At 40.1% G+C, this 19,150-nt stretch overlaps 1 protein-coding gene across 3 annotated transcripts in view; it reads left to right on the plus strand.

The window, feature by feature from the left end:
• Positions 1–19,150, plus strand: part of bcas3 (BCAS3 microtubule associated cell migration factor) — a 318,948-nt gene that overhangs the window by 19,875 nt on the left and 279,923 nt on the right. For all 3 annotated transcript variants that reach the window (XM_080889011.1, XM_080889012.1, XM_080889013.1), the window contains exons 8-12: positions 11,162–11,269; positions 11,354–11,430; positions 15,455–15,531; positions 16,130–16,213; positions 18,326–18,496. In XM_080889011.1, the coding sequence (XP_080745137.1) occupies positions 11,162–11,269; positions 11,354–11,430; positions 15,455–15,531; positions 16,130–16,213; positions 18,326–18,496 (517 nt within the window). The remainder of the gene's footprint in view (positions 1–11,161; positions 11,270–11,353; positions 11,431–15,454; positions 15,532–16,129; positions 16,214–18,325; positions 18,497–19,150) is intronic.

Consider the following 19,150-nt stretch of genomic DNA (forward strand, 5'->3'; position numbering starts at 1 on the left):
TTTATTATATTGTTTTTTAAAAAGAGCGCCAATTTCAAAAGGCGGATGCATTGCACCACTGCTCACTCCTCTTGTGCGTCACTGCTGAGTGTTTTTCTTCTAAAAAAAAAAAAAAGCTACACACTAGGCTGTGTAGGTTATTTATTTATATTACAAATAAGTATTTTTATGTGTTGCTGATGGGGCTGAAAATGTCTGGTAGTGATGTTAGAACAACAGAATCATCAGTTCACTTTAAATCTATAATTGTCAGTTGACAGCTAACTTGATTGAGAGATATTTTTTTTAATTATTTTGTTTTTTAAATCTATAAAATGGTGTATTTTGTTTTTACTTGATATACAAAAATTAAACATGATAATAATACTTAGACAATAAATGCATTAGTACCTAGAGGCACGACACGGATGGATTTTAGTGCCACTATAGACGTGTCCATGTGTCGTATACATTGCGTGCTTACGCCTTTGAAGGACAGATGGTTAAAAGCTTTCCTAACAAAAAGCCCTTAAATGGCGGGTGAGGTAATCGAAGGAACAACAGTGAGCATACACCCAAGACGTCAATCAAAGAGACTAGAGTCTGTGTATCACACGTGGTTATTAAAAGTCATTCAAAGTTGTTTTTTAAAAAAAAATTGATGTTATTGTTATTGGTTACAGCTTAATTAGCCAACAGAAGCACTTAGTTAGGGGCTTGGAAAAAAAAAATCATGGTCTGTTTTAGAAGTGACCTTTTCATGACATTAGCTACATGTCCATTTTTATGGTTACCAAGGCAACATTTTCCTCATCTAATATGATCGGTTGATCACATTAGTCTGCTGTTCAGAGACAACGTGCACAACACACATGACCCTAAGTAGTCACCTTCATAAATATGGCTCCTTTTAACCCTATTTAAGCGATTGACCAGTGTTTCCTGTTGAGATTGGGCAAGCAAATAAGCCATGCTTGCACAATAAATGTGAAAAACACATTGACAAATGGATATAGTTTTCATCTTTAAATGTTGAGGCATCAAACTATGCAAATTATCGGTGCAAGCTGATGTGCTTTGATTTCAGTTTCTACTACCTAACTCTAATTTCCCATAAGTCATAAGGTGCTGTTTCGTGGTGCAGTGTTACTTTAAAAACAAACCTAAAAAGCTACACAGAGGGTTGGGTGAAGCGTGCCTCCTCCCACCACTCACACTGACAGTAAGTGCCATGCAAAATCCAAAGTAAATGTACAGCAAACACAATTTCATCCTCCTGCACATTTGCATTTAATCTGCTTTAAATCCTTTAGTGAAATATCACAGGTTATTAACTACATGGTTGGAGGCAACAAATTCCACTTAGCCCACACAAACACTTTTGATGGCAAAAGCCCATTGAAGCACTAAGCACTAAGTGTTTCAGTGCATTTTCATGACAGGTTTTGCTCTGTGCACCGGATGTATCCTTTTTCTAAAGTGTATTAAATGGAAATCGTGAAGCATTTGTATAAAACAAGCCACCAGATTAAGGGATTTGGAGAAGTGATGCTTTTTATCCACCATGAGGTTATGGTATTCTTCACTGTCACACCATGACCATGCGCACAAACGTGCTGTCCAATCTTAGCTGGAGGGTGGATGCTGCCGTGAACGTATTTAATTTGTCCTGCATCAAAATTGCGGTAAAGCTGTATCAATTATGTTCAAGATGATCGGAGTATTTAGACACCGTGTCAGCCCAGAGGACAATCCACAGTCCTCCTTTTGCCCTGGCTGGCAAAATTGGCCTTCAATTTGTGGAAAGGAATGTCATGTTCTCCACTGAGAAAACCATTTTGATCACATTGTTCCCTGACACTTTTGTCATGCTCCTGCGTGGAAATGAGAGTAGCTGTAATCTGTTCTTTCACTTCCCCTTTTTCGTTGCCCCACATGTGGACACACATACGTACTTGTGCAGTGCATAGGCAGAGCTCAGGGGCTCAGGCTTCACTGTGGAACGTTTATTTTGACTTCCATGTCTGCTTTATGTCTGTCGAAAATGTGTTCTGCCTCGCCAGTTTTCCTCCTTCAAATAGGAAGTCAGATTATACTCAGTAGTACTGGAAGTGGTGCATATAAACACAGCCGACAGGCTGAATGATTAGTAATGACTTTTCAAACTTTTACCACAGCTTCATTCTTTAAGCCAGGCCCCTGTGGTCAAAGCAATTAATATTTTATTTTACTAAAGTTTAAACTTTTCCTTTCCTCTAGATTGAAGTATATTGCAATACTATTGTAATTTTCTCCAGATGTTAACTGTTAAGTAACACCCACTGTTGGAGGGCTCGCTATCAGTCTTAGATTAAGGCTTAACTGGGCAAAAATAATCAGATGCCTTTTTATGGCTGTAAGTAATGAAGTTATGAAGTTGGGGAAGTCTCATCTCTACCGATATTTAAAAGAGGTCCAAAAATGACTTTACTTTGAAGCTTCCCTGAGATGTTGGAGGAGACATACTTTCTGATTTCATAATCCGATTAGAAGATAACAAAAATTGCATCCATGATAAACATGGGGCTGTAGAGATGGCAATCTCCATCCACCACTTCTGCCCAGGCTTAAATATACTAATAACGACTGAGTGGCATAATCTCTCCAGCATGTCCTTCCCTGCAGCCACCTTCTAGATTACTGTGAAATTTTGTACAGATATTTATGAATCCAATGATTTGGCTATGATTCCCTTTCCTGTACTACTTTTGGTAAGTGGGCATTGCACCAGCCACTATTACATCCCAATTGTGATGCATTTATATGCCTCCAGCAGCTCATTGTCACTCCCTTAACAGGAGTCCTGTGCCTTTATGACTAATAGGGCACACAGGCTTTTCTATTGGTCTATTGATTGCAGAACAACAAAGATTAAAAAGTTAATTATTACTTTTTGAGTTATTGCACTAAATATATTTTACTAAATGCTAGCAAGTAATTTTGTCTTTAGAGCTGATGAAATAGTCATGAAAAGTTTTGCTCTGAAAAATATAAAAGTTGAACACCGGCCTAAGTTGATACGTCACATTTCTTATATAGCTTTAAGATGTCAAAGCAGAAGAAAGAACTGCTGTATGACCAAATGTTTCTTGTGTCAAGTGCTTCCACTTAACATAGACAGAAAATTGGCACATGAGGTTAAAATGGGATCTAATGCAAGCCATGGTTTGGGTAATGAATATTAATACCCACTTCACTGCTGTCAAAGAAAGAATAAGCTGAATTTATTGGGTGCATATACATAAATCCCATGTTGATTTTTTCCCCCATTGTTGTGCTTTTAATGTTACACATCTTTGAGTCACAAACTTGTAGGAGTTTTTTTAAAAATGTTTTGTAGCTAGTATAGTCAGATTTAATGGGTTTGTTATCTATTTAGCTGCACTTTTCACTCTAATGCAGTATGCTTTAACACATAAACACTAACAATGAGTAAAAGCCTGTACATGAATACACATGGACAAACACAGGGTAGTTTGTTTTCAAAATGCTGGCAATTATTCTTATTATTATGTGAAGTATTAAATAGTGGAGGAAATGTATTTCTGGCAGACATGGAGCTGTGGTTGAACTTTTTACCCTAATTACTTTCCTGCTAATGCCTCCAGCCTGCCGGAATCACTGTGGCTCCCCCAGGCCTCCAGTAGGCTCTGATGTGGCTAGTATTTGTGTGTGGAGAAGGGGAGCTCTGGGTTTCAGCAGAGAGCCAATAAGAGTCATAAGAGAAAACAAATAAGGAGGAGTAGAGAAAAAAACGTTGCACTGCAGTTTTTCTTTTCTTTCCCTTTGATTTCATAAATATAGAATTTTACATAAACTCATCATGGGGACAAATGTCATGGTAATTTGAGAGTTTTAATGATTTCTTTGAACTGTTAGAATTATTGTATGTATTGTTAATTTCTTTAGCGCCATACAGGGTCATAAGTATACATACAGGCTCAAATATATATACATATACACCCAATAACATTTTGTTAAGTGTCCCTTATCAAGTATGCTTTTGGTAGCCATTGACAATTTTCTGGTGTAATTCTAGCGGGTTATTTGACCACTCTTTTTGCCAGAATTGGTAGAGTTCATTGGACTGGTTGGGAACTGGTTTGGGAACGCCATTCTAGAAGCTTAGTGTTAGTCTGCTTTACCCCTGTAAAGACCAGTTTTGATGTGTTTTTGGAATCATTCTCACGTTGGACCACCCAGTTGTATGGTTTAAGCCATCAAGCTGTTGATTTGAAGTGAAATTAAGGAATTTGGAGGCAGTCCTCTTGCAATGTACCAGTACCACTGGCAAAACAGCATAATGCTACCACCACCATGCTGGACAGTTGGTACTATGTTCTTCTGTTTGAAGCTTCACCTTCACCTTCAAACATACCTCTTGTCATTGTGGCCAGATGGGTCAATCTTTGTCTTCTCTGTAAATAAAATGTCCTTTCCAGAAGGCATTTGGCTTGGTCATATGGGCAGCTGCAATTTTCAGTTGAGCTTTAAGGTGTTGATTTTCGACTTGGTCAAGTAAAACTCACTTTGGACTGGAAAGAGAAAAACTACAAAAACGGAAACTGCAAGTTGTAATCATCCATGATCTTGATCACTAACGAGAATAAGCTTTGGCCTTGTCAAATTAAAAGACACTGTGGAACCTTCAGCATGAATAATTAAAAGTTTTAAGTGTATGTCTATGTTCGAGCCGGTATGTGTACTTGACCATGTGTAAATGAGAGAAAATCCTAAATAAATTCAAATTGTGCACCCATTTCTTCTTTTTTTTAAAAGTCATATTTAAAGTCATAAACTTCTGACTACAACTGTAAATGGGGTGCGTATGCAGGTGGAGGCTAGTGCAAGTCTTATGCTAGTCCAAGATTTTGGTTGAGATACAATAGGCCAAAAATTTTTTATATTGTTTTCCAAATTTTTTGTGAACTAGAACATTCGAGGCTGTTCCTACACCACCACTACTCTCTGAATAGTGGAAAATACAAATTTCTTGTAATTTAAAATAATTTTTTGCACATTTGATAATATCTCATTTAAATATCTGTACATCAAATAACATGTCTTAGTCGTGCTAGCTTAAAAACATGACATATGTGAGACTAGGAAAAATCAGTGATTGCCCAGTGATTACATAAAATCTTTTTGCATTTGATAATTGATTACAAGCAGTCACCCAAAGGCTGAGTGTACAACACCCTCTGCTTGACCACTTTGGATGACAACACAATTGTGCAGGTCGACTGGTGGCGGGACTGGTTGGTCTCCAACTCCAATACATCTTTGGCATATTTAAATGCATCGTTCATGAAAGCTTGTAATGCAAACAGTAATTTTCTTAATGGAAGCAAACAGCTGGACATTTTTTAAAAGATAACTAAATTAAAATTCATCCAAATTTACCTGTAATTCTTTTCCTTTACAACAACAGCAGTGGAAACTGTAGCTTCTAAGAGAGTTTATTGTCAAGAACACTTTTCTATCTTGCCTAGAATAAACGTCTGAGGAGAGCTCTGAGTACTTGTTCAGTGTTGGCATAAACTGCTGTCTGTTGGCAAGGCTGATCCTAAATTTCTGGTTTTAATATTGAAAAGTGAGATTACGATTCCCATTCCTCAGAAGTTTTACAGTCTGCAGTTGGAGCATCAGAGTTCTATCTTTCAGCAGAAGCAGACTCAGCTTCCCAAACCGAGCTTGTATTTGTGTAGCATTTCCACACTATGTAATTGTCGTCTATATTTGGGGAGCTTGTAAAACTTTGCAGCAGTAGGAAATGTGGTGAAGTCCCTTCCTTGTAAATTAATTTATTTGCCTTCTTTTTAATTCCTTCTATGGCTTCCATCTTATGCTTTCTACAGTCACATGAAATCTTGTGGTTTGGATCTCCCGGTTTAAGTTCACATTCATGGAAAGACGTGTGCAGATTGCCTCAAAGGAAAAGTGACAGATGTCAGTATGTTTAATCCAGGAGGAAGTAATGACACAATAATAAGACACGTGCCATCCATAATAGCCCCTAATGACCGTTGTAAACCGTTGTGTATCTAAAATTAAAATGCATGCTTATAAATGTGGCACTGTGCAGAGTAGTAGAAGACAAAAATGACCCAAGCAGCCAGCATTTACTGTAAGACCATCTGAAATAGTTATGCATTCAGCAAGTCTGCCCTGTACTTGTTTTATGCCCACAGCAATTTAAATTCAGAAAATTCTGGACCGTCCCAAACTGACCGCAACTCAAGTCTTACAATTTCTATGTGGTTGATCTTCCTAGCCTACAGGTGCTCGTACTGTAGTTTCAATGGTGACACTATTTTTTTCAAAGAAGTTACATTTCTTAAGGACTAAAATGCTATTTTAAATATACAATCATAGAAACATTGGTAAATTGGTTGCTGTGCCATTCTTCCCCAGACTAAAAGCCTTGGCGATCATGTTGACATTTTTGGTTTAAAATACCTCAGCGACTTTGCTGTGACATTAAATGTAGATGTTCCCAATGCTCCCCAGAGAACAAATACTGTTCGACTGTGTTCATCCCCTAACTTTTCACTCGGTTTCACAAGAAGGACACAGCGTGTCTGAGGCTGGCATTCTGGTTGGAACATAAAAATACTAAAGTTTGACACTCAAGTCCTCCTCTTTATGCCATCGTATCCCACAACAGACGAATTTAACAGAAATGTAGTTTCTCTCTCTCTAACCATGTTCTGTTGTCATTTTGCCGTTTTCAAGTTCTGTATCTGACAAGCCCTTTACATTTTCTCCTTAATTTTTGGAGTAGCTTCTTGTCCTGTCACAGGAAGTAAATGAGCCAAGCCCCTTTTCCTCCATCTCCCTCATTTTATATCCTTTCAGACCCAAGGGCCAGTTTGAGTAATAGTAATTGACACATTGATCTAATAGGGCCATCATAATAGGCCTGTTACTGAGCTGGGCAATGGTGCTCGGCGTCACCTTAACATGTGCAAGGACTGACATCCCGCCATGATCCATAATGATAATTGTGATTTAGCCTTGCTTTCAACCTACGCCCCAGTGTCCCCGGCATCAGGAAATCTTATTACATCTGACCCCACATTGCCTCCATTAGAACTAGGTCATTTGTTAAAATACTGCAAAAGCAAAACAATTGAACCCTGTGCCATTTTGATTCTATAACAGTGGGTTATCATTGTCCCTTTGAATCAATTCCAGGGGCCCATTTTTCGGGATAGAGCTTTGAATTGGATTGATCGGACTCTGATAATGCTGAAATCAATGATGCAGCCGCCTGAAAGTAAATTATCGTTGAGCGAAATTTTCGGATTAATCTTAATGCCAGTATTCTTGATTGGTATTGGTCGCTGTACTTGCAGGGCGAGCACCATTGAAATGTTGACGGAGACATTAACTGTCAGGATGGAAAAATGAAACGGGGATTCTTAGAAACTTTTTCCACGGCACATCTTCTGTCTTCCTAAAGGGGCAGGAGCCACTGGAGGGACGAACACACTTGGATTAGCTGGGTTAGCATCCAGGCAGAAAAACACAGTCCACACTTAGTCTTGAGACAGTGTTTAAAATCTAGGCTTAGGTTGTGACCCAACTTCTCACTTGGCGCCTTTGCTGTTTAGCTTCGGAAATATACAAAAGAACGTTAGTATGTACCTGTGTGTATAAATGTTTGTGCGTAAGCGTGTGTGGATGTGTAACACATAATGTTCCCTTAGAGTTTCACTCTTGTATCAGTCATCAAGATAGTTGCTGGGTATTGTTGCAGCAGTTATTTCATTTTGCATCTCTGGGTGTGTGTTCCTCCCTTTGTTTGTGTTAAGGAAAAAAAAACATGCATGTCAGATTTTAGTGCCTCTGATCTTACCTAACACATGTGCATTTGCGAGAGTGTGCGTGCATGTGTGTGTTAGCAGTGAGTGGTGAAGTCGTGTTTGTGTCTGTGCTGTCCAAGCTGATTTTTAAACAGATGTTGACAGAGTGTTCCACAGGATTGTGTTCCTAAAACACCACTTATGAAATAGGAAAACTTTACTTATTCCATATTTGGGAAATTCTGTTACTGCTACTATCTGCTTCTTACTGCTTCTGCTACTTTTACAGCTATTACTAGTTGTAAAGGATTAAGTGAAGCACCGTGGATACTTTCTGGGTGCACTGTATAACATAAAAAGAAGCTAAAGGCTAGACAAGTTTGTGAAAACATCATCTACATTTTTAATCTCTGCAGCACTCCAGCTTGTCATAATGAACAAGTTGTTGAGATTCTTCCATCTTTAACACATCTTCAACAAATATCAGTCTGCAGGATTTTTCAAGTTGAAATGATGGCCCAGTAGTCATGAGACATGTGAAACACTGCACAAATACAGCGAGAGTGTACATAAGAACCATGGAATCCAGGGTGGAAGAAATGAGAGAAGAGGAGGGCTGAAGAGAAGGCTGTTTGGGGTAAAGACAAGTTGGGTGCTCTATCACCAGGTCCATTAAGCACTTCCTGCATTGGAAAACGTGGTATGGATGGATTCAGAGTGCCAAAAGCATTGTGCCAAAAATGCGTCAGCCTTGTTTACTTAACTAAGACTAGAGTGATGAAGGTGTTGCTGCAGAAGAATCTAACAAAAAAATGCTGGATCAGTTCACACATAATAGACTGTTTGCTCAGATTTTGCCTTGATGCGTCTGCTCTGCCGTTCGGTAACAAGGTACGTTGGTCAATCAAATAAAGGGTGGGCATATTCCAAGGGCCTGTGCTTACAGAGACACATTTGATTATTGAATCTTTTTATTGCAACACACCAACATCACTGCAGTTTCTGGGCACCAGTGAAAGATCACAGCAAGGCTCTGAACTATTAACATTATATTTTCTACATCTATTCTAGTCTTGTGAACATTGTTTCCTTACTTTTCATCCAACAAAAAGGATGTTAGGCTCACCTGCAGTTGAACTTGGTGCTGATAGGTTGGTGTTAGGATGCTAACATCTAAACTGATGTGGTGGTTGTAGTGAACATTAGGATGTTAGCATTGCTAGTCATTGCGAACATGTTGCATGATTATTGGCTGTAAATTGTGTTGTTGTGATGCATCAACGCTCTCATATGAGTAAAGGGTTATAACAAATTGAAAGCCCTCGCTGGCTGTGACCCACTGATTCTCATAAACAGGCACTTTAGAGGTATCACACTCGATCCTGTTCCTTATCTGTAAATGGCTTTTTTGGGGTCTCCTGATAATGTCATGTATGTTTTCCATGGTTTGCCTTTGGTATATTACACAGTGGGTTTATTTTGTGCGATAGTTTTGAATCAGAGTGACAGACAAAGAAGAAAAGCAATAGTGAAGACTGGCACGGCAGACGGACCTTGACGCAGGAGTCGGTCAGAACAGGGTGTGCTGCTGGAATATTCAACGTGGCTGAGGTCATCTGTCTCTTGTAATGGATGAAGGTCTTTCCATAATGATGTCTTCATTTGAATAATGTCCAGATTTCCCTCGGTGGGAGTTGCTGTAACTTGGTAGTAGCTGTCTGCTGTTGAAGCCACTTCCTAATGGTGTCTTCCACTGGCTCTACTCATCAGTAAAGGGATGTTATCGATCATGTCGACTCTCCTTCTTCACCTAACTTTCACAATGTTGATATAATCAGTGCTAGTGTGCAGCTGTTTTTGTGCTTCTCTGTAACATGTTTTTAATTGTTTTTTGTTTTTTTACTCCATTCAACAGAATTTGAAGTTTTATATCACACCGTTTCCCTTTAATCTGCCATGAAAGTCATTGTTATATTTTAGAATCACTGCCTTCCATTTGTCCAAAAAGTATCCATGCTGAGACTGATGAGGTATGTATCTACACTTAGTATGCACAAGCAGACTAAATGGACTGTTGAAAGCACTTCGTCCTATGGCTCAAAAAACAAAACTAACACTACAGTTCACCCCTGAATCCTCAGCCAACACGGCACCACAGGCCCTGCCAAGGTTGACAGAGAATGGAAGAGCAGTAGAGGCGTTCCTCGCAGAGACAGAGAAGGGGCACAAGGGACGGGGGGTAGTGGAGGGGAGTCTCTTGATTAAGATTTATGTCTAAATTTTCCTGTTCTAGCAGCCGTTGCCTGCTGTTGGATAAGCTCCCTTACACACCCCTCTTCTTTGCTGTGTTGATAGAAGGGCTTCTAGTAAATGTGTTTCATGACAAAGCATTTCCCCTTTTGCCCTTCATGTTACTCCCCTTTACTCTGGATTCCCAGAAGGTGCAGGGCAGTGGGACGTCGGGAAATCAAATAAATTTTTGTGCTTCAAGTTTGTTTTCATACATTAATGCACGTAATCACAACGATTGTGTGATTGGTCTGTGAGCACTCCCAAAACACGCGTGACCTAAAGCTGACAACAGTGCCCGAATGCCTTCTGAGGAGCTCTGCTAACATGCTGCTCATGCTAAGCCTTCTGTGTAGTAATCCTGCAGCTTTGGATTATATAAGCCACCTATATTGGTTACTTTGAATCATGCATACGATGCTGGTCTCCCAAAAAGTAGATCTGTTTCGACAAGTTCAGTGATAAAGCCTTAAATGAAAAACTGACCACCAAAATCACAAAGTTAAAGTAGAAAACAGGACTTTTCATTCCTGCAGATGTAATTCTGTTAATTACCTGAAAACTCGTGTCTGTTGGAAACCTGGTAAACTGCACACACGCTGGAAGTGACTTCAGGCAAAATAACTATGGGCCATGAGAAGTGGGTGAGACCCATGATTGATGAGCGGATGATGAGACTACCAGTGAGAGAGAAGATTGTTGATTGACATATGACCTTGCTAGAGGGTCACCTAGGCAACCGCGATGAAGGGATGAATGGGACTGAAAGGTGAAAGAAAAGAAACCTACAGTTTTTGAAAAAGTAGTAACTTTCATTGTACAAAGAATATCAGGTGTGTTTTGCTTTTTTTAAGCATGTTATTAGTGTGCTTTACTTTCCACAATTTAAAGTTTAGTTACAAATGGAAAAAGTGAAGCGTTTGGGTGAAAGTCTGAAGTCCCAGTGTTTTATCAGTGGTTACTAGATTATCAGTTCATAAAGTTTTCAAACACTTTAAAATTAATGGTGTTTAAAAATGTTGCCCTTTTTTTTTTCTTTTCTCCAGGACGAGCCCCCCCTACTGCTGCGCTGACCTGTATTCGCTAAGGACGGGGGAAATGGTTAAATCAATTCAGTTCAAGACGCCTATCTATGACCTCCACTGCAACAAACAGTGAGTTTGGCTAAACAGAATAAGTAAATGCATTTAAAAAGACTTTTGTCATGTAGTCACATGAATGGTTTTTCCTTCTCACAGTATCCTTGTTGTGAGCCTGCAAGAGAAGATTGCAGCATTTGACAGCTGCACATTCACCAAGAAGTTCTTTGTTACAAGTAAGAATATTAAACACATGAGTCCTATAATGCTTATTTACTGCTCCAGGGGTAATTGTTCATATCGAACATGGCAAAAGTTTTAAATAATAAAGTTGGAAAAGAGTGGTTGTTCCGTTCTCTGGGTGCTCTGGTTTCTACTGCTGTGTATCAACTCGGCTCTAGCTGTGAGAACAGAGCTCACCTGGGATTGAGGTGAGCCGAGCGGCTGCACTAACCCAACATGAGGCAAATAAGTGTTGCTTTTTTCGACTGTGAATCATGCAAAGCTACTCTCTGAGAACGACAAGAAATGACAAACATTAAAATGCATAGAATACGTCTTCTTTCAATTCTCTCAGCCTGCTACATAATCTGGCAAAAAAAGAGAGGGAGGTTTTAATAGGTTACAGAAATCAATTGCTTTTCACATCAAAAACAAGAATGATTGTTGTCACATGTGGCCTGTCATTATTTTATTGTAGAAATATGTATTTATCAAACACGGGGCCAAACCCCAGCCCTGTACTTTGTGTAGTAGCACAAACAAACAGTGCCAGTCACGTAAAATTCTTTCTTCAAACTTAATCTTTCCAAACATGATCAGCGAGTCTGTCATGCCCGCATCACACAACCCAAACAAATACAAGGCACATCATTGATTATAATACAAGCCACCAAGACCTGCTGGAGTGGAATCCTCTTAAGCATCGCATTGTGACTAAACTGCTTTTATCAAGACAAGATGGTGAGACCCTTCATTTGAAGCTCAGCACAGGAAAACTGTTTACGACACAGCCCTCGCATCCTCCCGGCTGTACCTGCCGTCTCTGCTCAGGGAGTCTGTGAAAGAAATGCCAGACTGTATTACAAGGCCATTGCTGTCTACTTAAGTCATTGACTGGAGTAAACTGACCTTACTGGCTGGCTTTAATGTGTCTCCTCTTTGTCTGCCTGCCTTCCCTATCAGCGTCTGGGCAGCAGGAAACCAAACATATTCAATAGTTATTAATCGTTTCTGAATGCAGGGGCCTCCTCTTCATAACATCGTTTGGTCTGTTTTGGCCATAAAAGCAGTAAACAAAGGGTCCTGTGATGTGGGGAGATCTGCTTTGGATGAGCAATTCTACCTCTGCATGTGCTCTTCTTCTCCAGGGATGTGATGGTGGGCATGTCATGTTTTCATGAGCACTTAGTGTTTGTCCCTTGTTTATGTTCTTGCTTTGCATCGAGTGGTGTGTGTGCTCCTAGCTGGTGCTTGCTCAGCCCCAGAAACTTTCTTTCTCCTCTGCTCAGTCCTGTTTGGCTTTTGAATGGGACGACTCACAATCGTAGTCCTTAATGTGTTTTTACAAAAAGTGCGTGTGGAAACGTTTGAGGATTCATAAACAAGACGACGACTACTTTTCACATGCGTTTGAAACCAAACGTTTTCCCTTTCTGATAAAACGTAACTGGAAGCAAGTTTTCGAACTGTGTCCCTCAACGTTAGTCTTTAATTGACTTACTGTTTATCAGTCCTGGAAATTTTAAGTAAAACACACTTGGTCATGTGCTGCTGCCCTGACCTTCACATGTATGTCTTAATAATACTTTTGAGTTCATTGTTTCGTAAATGTTTCCGAGGCATTCAGGCCCAGCCTCAAACGTGATGCTGTCCACACACTGCTCATGGAAGTGTTTGGTGCTGCTATGCAGCTTTGTCGCAGACGTCTTTTCAAACACAAAGGTTGTCTTTTACAACCTGTGTTTGCATGCCACAGCAAAATTGGCGAGTACTGGTTTTCTTCATGTGTTCTTCTGTTAAAATTATTCCTGTTCTTTTTTGCCACTTTCAGGAAATTCACATTTTTTTGCTTGTAGCAGGTGAAGTCGCTTTACATTTTGAGAGTAGAGCTTCTGAATTTCCTCTATCGACAGTTTGTATTCAGTGTTCATTAGTTTGTGTTTCTATCTCTGTCACATTCAGCTTTTTCTTCTTCATCATGTGTTTTTTTTTTTTTTTTTTTTTTTTTTTTTATAATTTATTTCCCCGAATCTGGGATTTTTTTTACTTGGGTTGAGCTCTTTTGAAATTGCTTGTACAAAATGTTTACTTTATGTGGGCACGTTAGAGATAATACTTAGATTTAGAGATGGATGTTTGTAGAAGCTTTTCAGCTAATTAGATTTCAGATGAGTCCTTTATTAATTTGAATCATAATAGTGGGATGAAGCAGCCAGCAGTCAAACATTTAGTGTAAAGCCAAAACGATGCAACAGCCATTCAAATATTTGACCTTAAAACCTGCATAAAAAATCCAGGCATGTGCATTATTGACCTCACGCACACTGACCAGGTGTGCTCGTGCACTTTTGGATTGCAAGAAAGTGATTTTTCACTTTCTTGTGAAAAGAGGAGTTTCAATTTTATTTAAACAACACCTGTTCAAAAACATTTTTTATATTGTAATGTTAAATCTTTGTGGGATTTTTCAAATGTTGTTGTTTTTTTATGCAACAAATAGTTTAGACTGAGCATCTTGTGTCTCACAGAAAGGATTTTGCTGGCTTGGGTGAAAACCTGGCCTGTATGTTCAGGAAGGAAAAAGAACCTTCTAAAAACTGGGAGTATCGGAGAAGAAAGATCAGCCGATCCATCCATCAAGTCTTTTCCCTCTTCTGGTTTAGTCACATGCTCTCCACCCAGGATGTCAGACACTTTCTGTCTTGCTTGGCCTTGGAGGGGCAAAAAAACCTTCTCTGGCATCACCAGCAACCCTTGTGACTCACCTAAAACTCCCACCGACCCTCCTATCGGCTCCTTCCCCAACACAGTACACTAAAGCCTCCACCTCATCTGCTCCCTGAGCAATAAATTATTGTCAGCAAGCCATTTGCCCCACACCTCTGTGCACTTACATCAGCTAAATGTGTTTGCATGTTTGTGCACGTGTGAGACAAACACCTACCTTTTTAAAAGATCATCACTGGATCAGCATTTTGCTGCTTTGTGTGTTTGCCATACTGGGAAGGAGAGACTGTCACTGTCTGTGTCTGCTTACATTTAAAGATATTTATGATGAAATCAATAATTTCTTCATTCTGTTTACGGGCACATGCAGGCCTGGTTTTGGTTGATTCTGTCTTGAAGAGCAAACTCCTGTCAGATATGGTATTGGTTAAAACACGTTCCACTTGTGCCAGTGTTTACTTCTACATCGATAAAAAGAGAAAAATATGCGATTTTAGCGTTTGTGAAGAGTTTTATTCGTCATTCAGCACTGGTTACTATTTTAATCTGTGATGACAACACACGTGTGTCATCCTGTTTGTGCGTTTGTATATATCCCCATAAGGGTTATTGTGTTGGTCAATCACCAGAGGATCCATCTTCAATTTTATTGGGTACCAGTCTCCATTAGGTCATCCTGGGTGTACACACACACACACACACACACACACACACACACACACACACACACACACACACACATATAGACACGTCAGCCTCATCAGACTCCCGTTTATTTTCCAAAACAAGAAACTCCCCACAAACACGCGGTTTAAGATGGTTTCAGACACTCTCCAGGGAGGAGTTCCTGTTTTATGGCAGACCTTCAGTCATGAGGTTACTTACCAAAGTAGCTTAAATAAGAGATTGTCTCAAAAAGGTATAGACTGTCTTAATAATGTCACTTGACCACACTTGTATTGATTAATTTGTGCAAAATCTTCTTACAAGTTGTAAAATTGGACTCAATTCTTCAATCAACATAATCCACACCACTCTAAATATTCTGTTTGACTGTAAGCCTGCTCTTATTGACAGTGAGATGAATCGTAAGTCTTTGAGTGGCAGGGACTGAACTGAAGCACCAGCTGTCTCCATTATTAGAAATTTATTAGTTAAAAAGGTAAATTGACCTGAAAAAAGCAGTAAAAGAGCATGAGTTGGTTTGTCTGCAATCCTGTTTTTCTTTGTTGTTTTTTTTTAGTTTATTTCATATCTGTTTCTGTATGTCTCTGTCCTCACTGTCTTATGGCCGTCATTGTGTCTTTCCAGGCTGCTATCCCTGCCCCGGCCCCAGCCTCAATCCAATAGCTCTGGGAAGCCGTTGGCTAGCCTATGCTGAGAACAAGGTAGTCTGCACATACACACATATTCATCCAGTGCAGAAGTGCCTTATCAGAGAAGCGACATATTTACAATCCAAAAAAATGCATTTTATCTATTTTCTGCCTCTTTAATCTGTCTGGATAAACAACTCATTCCAAGAAGAGTCCACTAGAGATGATAACATTTTGAAAATCAGCAGATGTACTGGAGTTTTCTGTTTAATGGGATTGTTAAGTATTTACAAAAACCAGAATGTTCTATTGTGCATCCTGTAATACTTTTAATGTGAAGTAGTGTTTTGGTGCTGGCCCACTCAAGTAATTGACAGATGGGGCTGCTGTTTGTGCCTACGGATTTTCAGAAATGACCAAATCTAGTTTTTCAAGAGTAATACTGGGACGGAGCTATTCCAGTGATATTGTATATGAAATTAATCAGAGCAGGCTGTTTGGTCGTGCAGCCTGTCTTTGACGACAACACCAATTTCCTCTAAAGAGTGAAGAGGGAAACCTTTTAAATGCCTGCATCTGGGTTAATTCTCCCAAATTTACCTCTTCGTTCATCTCCCTCGGACGTCCGTTATACGTCTTGTGTTTATTAGTAAATCTACCTTTTTTCCAGTTGATAAGATGTCACCAGTCTCGTGGAGGAGCCTGTGGTGACAATGCACAGTCTTATACCGCCACAGTGATCAACGCTGCCAAAGTAAGTGATGTACAAACACACATTTAACTGTTTTTCTCTACATGTGTTATCGTTCTCTCTCATCGAGATTCTTAGGTTTTCTTCTTCTTCCTCAAAAGTAAATAAATAAAAAATCCTAATAAATAACATCCTAAATGGCATTCTCTAAAGCACTGTGTTCAGGAGAAGTACGCTGAATGTGTCACAGCTTTATTTATATATAGGTGTGAACATAAAAGAAATGCACAGGAGAACATGTCTGGCTATTATTTTTTTTAAAGTGTATTTCAGATAAAAACATTACATTATCTCCTCTCAAAGTCCATACACGCTCAGATTGGCATTCGTGAGCTAAAATTTATGGTTCTAGATAGCGAATCAACTGAGACGTTGCTCTGGATTAATTATTAGATAGATGTGAGTTCTTATGAACATGTAAAACTACATTCAAAACTATACTCACGTTCTCACAATATGGCTGTAATCAGTCTGAACGTCCTACGGTAAGCTTGACACTCAGATAAAACGGCACAGAAGATGGTATTTCCAGCTCTGCCGGCACCATCTGTAAATGTGCTGACATTGGATCCACCTGTGCCGCCTGGCCGACTGTGGCTAAGCTTATGAGACACTTCATCAACCTGCTGATCTCCCGCTTCCCACTATAATCTGTTTCTCTTCATTGGTCTTGTTTCAGTCAGCATCATGGGGAAGTGGCTCTAAGATGGCTCACTAACAGCCAGCAGCGCTCTCTTTGATACCAGGTGAAATAAAATCCTGGGCCAATAAAGCAACTTGCTAACACGTGCAGACGAACTAGCTCCTCATATGGTTCTAGTCTGTTTCTCCACTTGGTCACAGAAGAAGGGCTAATTGATTCCAAAGAGCATGTGGATCTCACAGCTAGTGCGAAGATGACTCATTAGTGGGGTAACAAGGCTATACATCAAAAAGACAACTGTCTTTCTAACAGATTAGCAGCATGGTGATGGGTTGACAATTGCAGGGGGTATTGATATGCAGACAGGCAGTCTGCTTGCCCGCCCTCTCCTCGTTTAGGACCATATATCTCAATATGGATGACAAGGTATCTCCCTTTGGCTTGTGGCGCGACACGCTGGCTCTTAGTGCTGACATCCAGAGACATGGGAACAGAAAAGGAGGAGGGCGGGGGCAGCATTAAAGTATAATGGCTTTTGTTTATAAAAAAGAGAGAGAAGGCAGTGGCGCTGACCGACTGGGCTGTTCTGAATTTTCTGTCTTACAGGGAATTTATGTAGCACAAAAGTCCTGTTGCCTGTCATTCCTGGGTGTATAATTAAGAAAGACCGTTCACATAAAGATTAGGCTGTATCGTGTTTAGATAGTAACATCAGCTCTGCGTGTGTAAGTGTTGTGAGCCCTGAGGCATGATCTTCCTCCAAACCCCCCCTGCGCGCTAGGAAATCAATAACTCCTGTTTGGACTACTAAGAACTCCACAACTGCAGTGATTAGAAAACACATTAGTGTTGATCAATTAGGAGCCAAACGCCTCACTTAATAATTGATGTCTTTTCTTGCATTTTACACACTCACACACACCCCAGTGCATGCACGTAGCATCCACTGTTAGTGTGTCTGGTCAAGTGGCAAAGAGAGACAGCGGGTGATCCCCAGACCCAACATATGCAAGGCGCCACACTGTATTGACAGGGCCGCCTAGTCTGAATGCCTGATTAGGCTCTCCGGGGCCCCTTTGGTGCTTACACACACACAAACACACAGTCACACACACTGGACTCCATTAGAGTAAGACAGTGTAGTAGGTGAGATAGACTCCACTTAAGCAGCACTATCCATTTCCCTCAATCGAGCCACAGAGGTGTGTTTGAGGCAGACACCCTGGCTGGGCCTTAAGCGGACACAGAGGAGCCTCCCGCGCACGCACGTGTCTTCTATGGCTGCAGTCAAGTCATCAGCACTGCGAGCCATCAGCCGGCATCAAGTGAACATGCTGTATACATGCACCCATGCACAGAAGCACGTATGCGCACTGCAACCCAAACCAAAGATATCACATAGATATAGAATATATTGCTTGGGAATATATAACATCAGGTGTGTATTATATATTTTTTTCTTTCTTCCTCAGACTTTAAAAACAGGTCTGACGATGGTCGGTAAAGTCGTGACCCAGCTAGCAGGCACCATACCGGCAAGCACTCCAGACGAGGAGGGCACATCTCACAGTGCAAGCCGTCGCAGCCCACACAACCCCGGTGTGGTCACCATTATTGACACACACAGTGTTGGAGAAGGACAGGTCAGTTCAGTTGTTTGCTGCTTGAAATGATTTTAAAATACTACATTTTATTAGTATTAACTGTGATGCTTTTTTTAGTTGGTATTGACCTCAAATCGAAGGAGATATCTCATTGCAGCAGTTGCAATTAAACTACAAGCCTTCCGTGTCTTGTAGTTTAATTAAACACTCGTGCTGAGAGAGTCGAGTGGATGCAGAGTGTAAAGGTAAACTCTTATACTGCTTTGACATTCAATCATTTGCTCATCTGTAGTTGGGTTTCTATGGTAAATGGTTGGTACCCCTTTAAACCGGTGCTTCACAAACCAGTCAGTGATACCATCTTTTATATACAGTCTATGATGCTTTGCCATTGTGTTCATCCGAGGAATTGAGTTGCAGGATAATGTCTCCTATTAATTTGCTGAAGGGTTTCCAGTACACAAAGACAAAACTGACCATTACAGTCTTACAACATCCATTAAAGTGAGCACCTCCTGCATTCACTGAGGAATGGCATCTTAAAAAAAGAAAATGGGGCCATGCACATTATTAATGTGGTGAGCAATAAACAATGCAACACCAGCAACAGCAGAATTCTTAATATGTCTTGTTTTCCGTCTGTGGAATAAATGAGCAGGCAAGGAATTCAAGCTAAAGACTCCTTCAGTAGAT

The sequence above is a fragment of the Rhamphochromis sp. 'chilingali' genome (assembly GCF_963969265.1).
Source record: "Rhamphochromis sp. 'chilingali' genome assembly, chromosome: 8".
NCBI lineage: Eukaryota > Metazoa > Chordata > Actinopteri > Cichliformes > Cichlidae > Rhamphochromis > Rhamphochromis sp. 'chilingali'.